We start from the raw sequence: 10,040 nt of genomic DNA, 5'->3' as shown, positions 1-10,040 counted from the left end.
ACATGAAAGATATACCATCTCGGTACCGGATCTTATATCAGTGGTATCCTATCGCTGCTGTGTTGTTTATCTTGTATAGAGGTTGGTTTGATGTATTAAATATCGGTATGCCTTTCATATCATATATCAGTACTGAAGAGGTGTGGCCCGGTTTGCTGCGTATCATTTGATTCGGGATGTATCTTGGATACATGCATATTAATAATAATAGACTGATGCACATTATATAATTGTTTACTACAGTCTAAGATTGATTGTTTTTCGAAAAGTTTACAACCATGTAACAACCTCCGCAAATATCAAAGTTGGCTCAGCTGTTAAAATAAGCAGGCAGCTTGTCAAGTTGACCTTGTAGGCCTAGGGTTTTAATCTGGACCTTCTACCGAATCCGGTTTCAAATGATGTTTGATCTTGGCTTGTTTAGTCCTTGGATGTGCTTTGTCAATTATTTAGTTCATGAACAGTTTTGGTCTATGTGCAGCTCTATACAGCATGGTTTCATGCGCAAGGACTGACTCGTCCATCCGCGCAAGGACTTCGTCTAATCTTGCCTCTCTACAGACGAACAAACGGTTGGGTTTTCATAACCAGGATTCCAACTCCGAAGCTGTGGTCGCTGAGGACTCCCCCCTCCACGCAACCCAACACCCGTAACATTCCATCCTCCCCGGCAACCAAAACATATATTAAACCAAGTTCCAGCTGTTTCTTTAACTCTTCTCTGGTCCCAATTTCCCGACATCACGATCAAAAAAGTCTTCCCCACTTCATCTGCTCTCGCCTAGCAGGACAAAGCAAATGCAAGTCCTTCCTGCATCCCTCTCCACCATCTCTGTACCAAACGCTGTAAAAGCACACAGCTGAGCAAAAGAATTGGCCAGCAAAGAGTACAGAGGGGAAAAGGCATGGGTCAGTCCAGCAGCACAAGAAGAAGAAGATACCACCACCACCACCACCACCACCACCACTACCACCCCTCTTCCACCACCCAAAATTTCCCCACTTCTTTCTACCCCTCTTCCTTTCGTTCTCCACCAAACTTTGGCCGCTCTAATCGTCCTCCACCACCACCCTCTCCTCCACCCAGGTATCTTGTTTCTTTTCCATCCACTCCTTACGATGCCCATCATCCTTCCCCCATATCCCCTTCTCAGCCGTCCTCTTCTTCCGATCGAGGGAGTGGGAGGCGGGCTCCCTCTTCCTCGTCCTTTCGTTCTTCTACTTTTTCTTCTTCTGTTAATGAGATGATGGTTGCTTCGGGGCAGGCGGCTTCGCATGCCGAGCATCAGACGGCGACGACCGTTAAAAACTATGTGAATTTGCATAAGAATTCGATCCGGCTGGAGCCGGACAAGCTCAATCCCAATCACCATCTGGTTTCCTTCACTTTTGATTCCTTGGTGGATGGCAGGTGATTGATTTTGTTTCCTTTTTCTGCTTCAAATTCCAATATTGATAGGGTACGGCATGCAATTTTGGCATCTCATCCTTTTCTATGTTGCTTAGTTGGTTACTGATACAGAATTCATTTTTTTCCATTTTATTTCCATTCAAGTACCTGAAAAATGAATGAAAAGAAAAGAAAACATAAAAGGGGCCGACATTCCTCTGAATTTAACATTGATCTTCTCATGGATGTAGAGCCATGTTATTTGTTGAATTAGGTTTTCTAATCTTATCCAAAGATGTAGATCTTTTCACCAAATCGTTATGTTCCGATAGTGATTGGAGTTGAAGAATATTTATTGCAAAGGAAGAATTATAGGACAATCGACAAGAATGTGCGTTGGTTTTCCCAACAACAAAATTATCCTTATCCTAGTAGGGAGCCTATTTGGATGCAGAAATACTTCAAATTGCATGCAATGGCTGTATCCAATTTTGGTCAAATAGTTTAGACACAAGTAGGATATTTATTTACTATTTATTTTAAGTATCATATCGGTTTAAAAAAAAAAAAAGAAGTGGTCTGGAAATTTCCCTATTGCATTCTGGAGTTAAACTGTTTTGAAGAAAATATGTCTTGAACATTTTATTGTTTCAAAAACATTTCAGCTGAAATAGAACATAACCATGCAATCAATTATGGGTACCCTACTGCTAGACTCAATAAACTCTCTACTTTATCGAGAAATACATGTATTTCTTTCAGACGGAATTTAGATTTTTCTTTTTTTCGTGCAACTAAACAATGGGGATTAGTGGAAGCCTGCATTCTAGATTGATGAGGTGCTGCGTAACTTGTTAGTGTTGCCCCTTAGGTTCTTCAAAGCACCAAATATGTTTATGTGAGTAACAAACCAAGCCCTTCATATTCTCTAAGAATATTTGCATTTATGACATGGGTAAAACTATCATTTGTTAGCTATGGAAAGTGCCAGAAAATGGAGGACGGACTTTCTTTAAGCAAAAGTAAGTTGACCTTCATGACTAACTACTTAAATTTTTGGGAATAAGTCGCATTAGCAAAAGGGATATGGGTTGATATGGTCAACATTGAAGCCATCCATGATGCAATCAGAATCTTTTACTTATTTGCATAAAATTCACAATGTTAATTCATTCCATTGGAGATTTATTGTAAATGCAAATTCTTAAAAATTTTTGAAATAGCAAGTTCAAACCTGTATTGACTACCCTAGAGGGTACGGGTACACAGCATCACAAAATTTGAAATTGACATTACAGTAAAAACATAGATATGTTAGAATTAATGCTCAGGCTAATGGAAATCTTTGAAATAGTCAATGGTACCAAAGATTACTAAGACTCAAGATTTAAAAGCTAGCACTAACATTAAAAATTAATCTGGTACAGTTCTTATACTGGCTCCTGCTGGACATCATATTTGAAAAGTCCAAATATTTTAAACCAAGGTTCTGTATATTGATATGTACCATTCCATATCAGGCATACCATACCATATTGGTTTTGAATCGAGAATCTGTATGAGGGGCATACCAAGATTGATATGCGAAACTGACCCCTGTGCTGGTCATATGGATACTATAGCAGCATGGTATTGATATAGGATTTGGTGTGAACCTTGTTTCAAACAATACAGTTTGTGCCAAAATTACTTAATGTATATTTTCATATTTATTTTCCTATTATTTTTCACATTTTCTAGATTTTTTACTCAAACTTTGAAACTCGAGCAGAAACTTCCCAAACTTGTTTCTTTTGATCCCCGACTGAAACAATACCAACTTTTCGAACTTTTATCGTGAGCCTAGTTGAATATAGATTTCCTAAGATGGGATTTGATATATTAGGATGGTTCTTTGGTATTTTTTTTTGAGTCTTCAAATGTCAATGTAACTGATGTTTACACTTTTATTCCCTTGGCCAGTACATTTCAGGACAGAGTAATCCAAGACTGCTAGGAGAGTTTAAACTCAACCAATACAGCTAACATTATTTGATTGTCAGATAATCTCTGATTCGTCACATTTTGCTGGTCATTTGGTCAGGTGTTTGCATATTGTCTTTGAGGTCTTTACTACAAAATGGTAACAAGAATTCTGATTCAATTGATTATCACCATCACTTGATGGTTATGCAAGAGCATCCTTTATATTACTTTATGTTCATAATTAGTTTGAGACATATTAGAAGTTTAAGGGTGCTTTTAATTTTATTTCTTATTTTTATTTTCATTTTATAATTAATTTTTGGTTTGTACTGAGAATTAGTTCTTGAATCTTCTTTTAGTTATGACCAGTGTCTGATAATTTTTCTGATGCATCTGTTATAGGCTAGATTTGTTAAGTTCTAAAATTATCAATGCAAGCTTTTGAAAAGTATCAACATGTATGGGGGTCCCATATGAATCAAAATTAATTTCTTTCATTTTTTCATATCTTTGTTTAACTAGAGAACTTTGCTTAGGAAAATGCAATTCAGTCATTATTAGTGCACTTGTCTCCTTAGATGTTCTTTCTTTCTATTTTATTTTTGGTATGAAAGCACCTAGGCTCCTTGTGATAATTGATGTTTTCTTTTCGTTTGTTTTTTGATATTTTATATTCTTAAATTTATAACAATACACGAGGATTTATATGATTTCATGAATCTTACATGTTTTATTTCAATTAAATAAACAATCTTCTCTTTCTTCTTTATGGCAGAGATTTATGATGCAATGGTGTCTCTGTAATCCTATATGCAACTTTCTGGTACTTTTGATGGCATCTTGCCACTGATTTATTGTCTTCCTTTATTAGAGGTTTTCTTGAACCGATACTCACTTTGCTTTTATCTTTTGTATTTACTTTTGTTTAAACCTTTCAGAATTTTTTTGATTCCCCCAAAACATCTTGAAAACCCTTCAATAGATGGCCCTTAATTCTCTAAGATTTTCCTGTACAAAGCTTGCTTACTGAAAGCGGATCAGTTGCAGGTGAGATTCCATGTAATCTTCAGATAAAACCTCTCAATTCTCTAACCATTTTTTAGATTTCTAGCATTTGAGTAACATCCTACTTATGTAATAACTTTGTAAGAGTTTCATCATTCATAATTCATCCTACACTTAGTTTCACATACATTAAGTCCAAGAAGCTGCAATTCTAGCATTTTCTGTTTTGGATTCCAATTAACCCCAAGACATCCTATTACCTATTCTTCCTAAATCAATTTTGGTACTAGTGCTTGATCTTCCAGGTTTTTTCCTGAATCAGTTGGACAAGCTAATACGGAAATCAGTGGCATGGGGTAATTTGTTTTCCTTATTTTTTGTGCATTCAAATTCTTTGAGGGATGCCTACCATTAGATGGCTTTTGTTTGCAATCTAGTTAGAATTTAAGTGTGTCATTGTCTTTGAGGAGAGCAGTAAAGTATTCTATACAATTACTTGCTACACTTGGATTTCCTCCATTGGTTCAATTATCCTTTAATGCATGTAGGAAAAATATGATAATGGGGAAGGAATGATTGAGCAAATGTAGTTCTCCTATAAATTAAATTAAGTGTACTTGTTAAAATTTTCTTTTTTTTCCCTTCTGACTTACAAAATTTAGACTTGAGATCATTTCTATTAGGATCCATTCAAAAGGTTCTCTTGCATTCAATTGATTTACAAAAAGAAAATAACATGAACCTTTTTCTTGAATCTTTAGCTATTAGGTATTAGCAGTAATGATTTTGTTAAAAGATACATCTTGTCTGTGTGGTAGTTTTACTTAGTGTCTGAATAACTTGGGAAGCTTAGACACAACATTGTTATATCGTTGACTAATAAAGATGTTCTTGTTGTAGTCAACGAGGTTTAGAGGCAAGGTTTGAGGGTGAAGGGTGCATTCTGATTTTGGTGCAAGGGTCTGGATGGTGGAAACCACGATACTTATCAAAGTGGGACTAAACTTTGAACAATTAAGCATTCATAGAACTGGGATTAAAGATGGGTCAAGGAATGTCAAACGGACCAAAACCACCTACTTCTAGGTGTACCAACCCAAACTAGTGTGGTAACTTGTCAAAATGGCTATTCGGGTTAGTATGGGGCCTGAACAGGTCCTAACTGAGCAGAACCGCCTGGTTCTACTTAGTTGAGGGTAGTTTGGGCTGGTTTGGCCCCTTGCTGACCTTAACAATAGAGAAGAAGTCATCTTGTGGCCTTCTCTCTTTTGTTGAAACTTGAAGCAGGTATGGGGCTTTGTGAGGAAAACTCAAGGAAGAGGGCTCTTCAGCTGATTTTGAGTTTGAATCCAAGCCAAATTAGGTATAATCCCCTCCCTCCTCTTCATTCTTCTCCTTTTTTCATTTTTATGTCTAAAAGAAACCAAAACTTGGTAAAATCAGAGAATTCATGCCAAAGTTTTGGAACACCCTTGGTAGGGTTCTACATTAATCCAAATTAAAATTAACTTTTTAGGTATTTTGTTACTTGGAGTGCATATATAGGGCATGATCCCTAAGTTGGGGAGTGAACTGGGTACACAATTATATTAGAACTACAACCGGATAATAAGGAAACAGGATAGAATTATTCAATATTAGAAATCCAGCTTAACTTGACACCTCAACTAGAAAATTTATTGAAAAATCTGGTGGAAGTCTCAGAATCCCGTGACAGAGATACTAATTGTACATGAGGAGCACAAATTGTCCCTGTATCCACTAGTTGGTTAGAGCAAGGGCTCTAGTAGATGCTGATTGTAAATCAGGCATTAGAGAGGGATATAGGGAGGTGCAACTATAAGCCTAGGAGCAAGACAATAACATGGCCTTTGGGTGTCATGTCCACCCATGATTTCATGCTATAGAACAGTCAAATAAGAATAGCAAAATATTCAATATAAAATCCATCTCAATGAAACAGAAGGGTCCTATGGCATGTCAATATCTATCTGGTTCTACAATACAGTCCACAGGTGCATCCATATAGTTCATAGAGTAACTAATGTCAAGTTTGTCTTAAGAAATATCTAACATTCCCTTTTCCATTTATGACATCAGGTAATACTAGAACAAGGGTATGGCAAGAACGTCAAATCATTTATGGGAGAAACTTAGACATGAAATAAATTATACATTTTGAATAATGAACTATAACTAACAAAATATTGACAGTCAAAAGGAAGATGATTTAAAAAAGTTGGTGCTTACAATTTGAAAAATGACAAATAATCTTAATACTAAAAAACAAGGTAGCCTAGATCTTCACTTATATGTGCACAAAACTTGATGCATGATAATAAAATAATCCTCCATAATTGTAATCTTGAAGGTGAAAATAGAATGGCAATATTTTCCATTTGATAGTTTAGTCTAAGATAAGTGTGAACATCATAATTTAAACATCCAAAAACCATAAAATAATCTTAAAAATAAAAAATTGAAAAGAAAACCAAAAAATACTGTATCGGTTTTGAATTGGTACACACTTGTGTATCAGATATCGAGAAGGTATGGTTCGGTACTATACTATTACTGGTATTTGACTGGTATAGTACTTTGTACGGAAACAATGGACCTTGAAGTTCCTCCTACAGAAAAAAATGAAAAATTTGAAAACTTCTAATCCATTTGCATCTTAGAGTAGATTGTGATCATGATATTATGTTATTATAGAAGTGAATAAGCTTCCTTCGGAGAGGACTTTAATGTTATAAGTATGAAATGAAATGCCAGAGTAAGACAAGAATGAGTATTTTATCTTTCTGTGCTTAAATTATTTCTCTGTTACTCTATTAAAACTTGCAAATAAAAATTATGTGAGGAACTCTACAATTGTCCGTTTGCAACTTAGCAACTCTTGTTTTGTATGACAGTTTTACTATCCTTTACTTTGCAAAGGAAGGGTTGAATTGTAGTTTTTCCCTCCTTTATCCTGACTTGTGCGTGGATGTAAGCATACCTTTCCAAAAAGGAGTGAGTCAGAAATTTCTCCAGCCATCAGGAACCGGAATGGACCTGGGTTTCTTTGAGTTGGATGAACTTTCAAAGCCATTAAATGGATGTTTCTTTCCACTGGTTATCTATGCTGAAGCTTATACACTGCATCTTCCAAAAGATGAACTTACATGTGAGTCGTCAGCTGCAGCCCGTGCTCAGATTACTGAAGCAGTCTTAGAGAAAAATAATCATGTGTCTTTCCAAGTAAAAGTTATAAAACAAATATTATGGGTCAATGGTGAATGCTACGAATTGCAAGAAATTTTTGATGTTGGGATTTCAGCAGAAGCAGGATTTGATGGTGATGATTCTGAAAAGCAATGTGTTATCTGTATGTCTGAATCAAGGGATACTGCTGTGCTTCCTTGTCGACATATGGTGAGAATTCAATAACTACAAGATATTATTATCTATTTTTTTTTCCTTAAGTGGTTACAAGGTTGCTTAATGAGACTGAGGAATATTATAGCATTTGTCTTCTCTCCCATGTGTATGGTAGAACCTCAAGTTCAATAACTTGGTTTTATATTCTAGTGTATGTGCAGTGAATGTGCAAATGCATTGAGGCTTCAATCAAATAAGTGCCCTATATGTCGCCAACCTATTGAAACAATAATGCAGATACCAAACAAAAGACAAGGAGAAAGAAATGCAGAATGTTCTGAAGCATAAATGGCTGCATTGAGCTATTGATGTTGAACTGTGAACATGATAGCTTCTGCAGTTTCCGTGTTCCTCTTAGCTCATCCTGGATGACATATTGTCGTATTGTTCTGATGTCTTTCATTCCTACATTTTTATATTTGCATGTGTATGAGCCCATTATATAACAATGTCCATATTTTACTTATTTTGTTGTATATTTATCATTCCATTGTATTACAGGATTTGGAGTTTCAGTTAGAAGAGTTTATATATGCAACTCATGAACAGAAATGCTTTTGTATGCATCTGTATGGTATTTGCATGTGTTTAGATTTCATGTGAATATATTTCGAATAATGTTAAACTTTTTCTTCCCTTAACTGTGTTTCATGTGACCCTGATCATTGCAAGTAGAAACAAAGCTTTGGTTTTTTGCTGTATGGATGTAAATACGTCTGCACGCTATTTTCTGTTGGCAGGGACATGATGTCTGTTTACCTAGGTTAATAAACATCAACATAACCTACTCTGATATGTAGCCTCAACCTTATTACTCTGTTATAATACATATCTTTTTTAATTTCAACTGTATAATGAACATCTAATCCTTTTAGATTTTTAATGCATGATATCCACATTAGGGAGATGGTATGAACTTAGTTTATAAGATTTCTGAACAGCAAGATATCAGGTTCCACTAGAGAAACAAGCCAGAAAAGATAAAAAAAAAGAAGAAGAGATATTCAATTTTTTATGAAAGATATTCATACTCTATATTTATATACCGAAGCCTACAAACTATAAAATTAATTACTTATCATTAAAAGATTGATTTTATAAAAAAGGAAAGAAATTAAGAAACAAATTCTTCCCTTTGTTATTGAGGTATGCAGGAAATACTTGGAGTCCATCGAGATGTATTTGCGATGTGGGTCAGCAATATTTGACTCTATGCTTATTTGACTCTGAACCATCTTTCATTAAGTTTTAAGATTGAATGCCTCAATTTTGTTGATGCATTGCTGATGAAGTTCAACTTAATTTGCCATTCCACAATCTTGTCAGGTTAATGAAAATTTTTGTAGACTTTTTGGTCAATTTTTCTTGTTCTCTTCTAGAAGCACTAGTTAATTAGTTTGTAGGTCCTACAAAACCTAGAAAACTACTTTTTATTATTTTCTTTTATTTTGTGTTTTAGGAAAACTATATTGCATAGAAATAGAACTTCTATGAGTCTTAGGAACCTATCCTTATAAGTATTCCAACTCTTTGATCATTAAAAAATTTTTTAAGGAGTATTTTCTTTCTGCACAGTAGATTCTATGCATTCCTAATGGATTAGTTTGAATGGCAGCACAGCCAGTTGGTGAAGTTCTTAGAGACAAGAAACTACTACTCATCCCTTCTTCTAGTTTCTTTCTTAGATCTAGATCCTTAGCTTTTAATTTTTTTCATATTGATATTTTCTTTCAAAATCTTACATTTAGATTTACTTTAATATATATATATATATATATATATATATATATATATATATATATATATATATATATATATATATATATATATCTTATTTTAGTCTTCTGCAAGGTAAGTTTGAAGCTTAACCTAGGCTCCCACCCTGTATAAATTTAGGACACTAATTTAATCTTGAGAATAATATATTTAGGATAAGTATTGTACTTGTATCTTTGTAGTGTCAAAATTTTATTAGAAAGCGGTGACTACATGGACCAATCGGATAAGGCGATGTGCTCCACATTGAATTTTCTGCACCGTTTGCGGTGCACAAAAAATTTCTCTTTCTAGATGATGCATCACAAAATTTTGAACTTGGATAATTATGATATAGATGAGCCCCCTTCCTTTTCTTTCATAAAAATAAATTTAAATTTATGGTTATAATTATGCTTAAACCAACCTAGATCAGATTCAGTTACAAGCCTAATTGCATCCTCCCTGCAAGATCACCATAGAGAGATCAAATACTTGTACC

General features: G+C 34.8%; 1 protein-coding gene across 1 annotated transcript; it reads left to right on the top strand.

Annotated features, from left to right (window-relative positions):
* The first annotated feature begins 590 nt into the window (after positions 1-590).
* LOC105034033 (probable E3 ubiquitin-protein ligase LUL4) lies at positions 591-8,349 on the top strand. Its single transcript, XM_010909056.4, has 3 exons — positions 591-1,411; positions 7,276-7,777; positions 7,934-8,349. The coding sequence occupies exons 1-3, from the start codon at positions 906-908 to the stop codon at positions 8,069-8,071; spliced, it is 1,146 nt and encodes a 381-aa protein (XP_010907358.3). The 5' UTR covers positions 591-905; the 3' UTR covers positions 8,072-8,349.
* The last annotated feature ends 1,691 nt before the right edge of the window (positions 8,350-10,040 follow it).

The sequence above is a fragment of the Elaeis guineensis genome, chromosome 5 (genome assembly GCF_000442705.2).
Source record: "Elaeis guineensis isolate ETL-2024a chromosome 5, EG11, whole genome shotgun sequence".
Taxonomy (NCBI): domain Eukaryota; kingdom Viridiplantae; phylum Streptophyta; class Magnoliopsida; order Arecales; family Arecaceae; genus Elaeis; species Elaeis guineensis.
This window is presented reverse-complemented; position numbering and strand designations above follow the sequence as displayed.

Excerpts from the sequence above, each read along its gene's own strand:
- LOC105034033 (XM_010909056.4), top strand. The coding sequence starts at position 906 with ATGGGTCAGTCCAGCAGCACAAGAAGAAGAAGATACCACCACCACCAC. Across the intron at positions 1,412-7,275 it reads GATTCCTTGGTGGATGGCAG|TTTTACTATCCTTTACTTTG; the intron begins GTGATTGATTTT and ends TTTGTATGACAG. Across the intron at positions 7,778-7,933 it reads TGCTTCCTTGTCGACATATG|TGTATGTGCAGTGAATGTGC; the intron begins GTGAGAATTCAA and ends TTTATATTCTAG.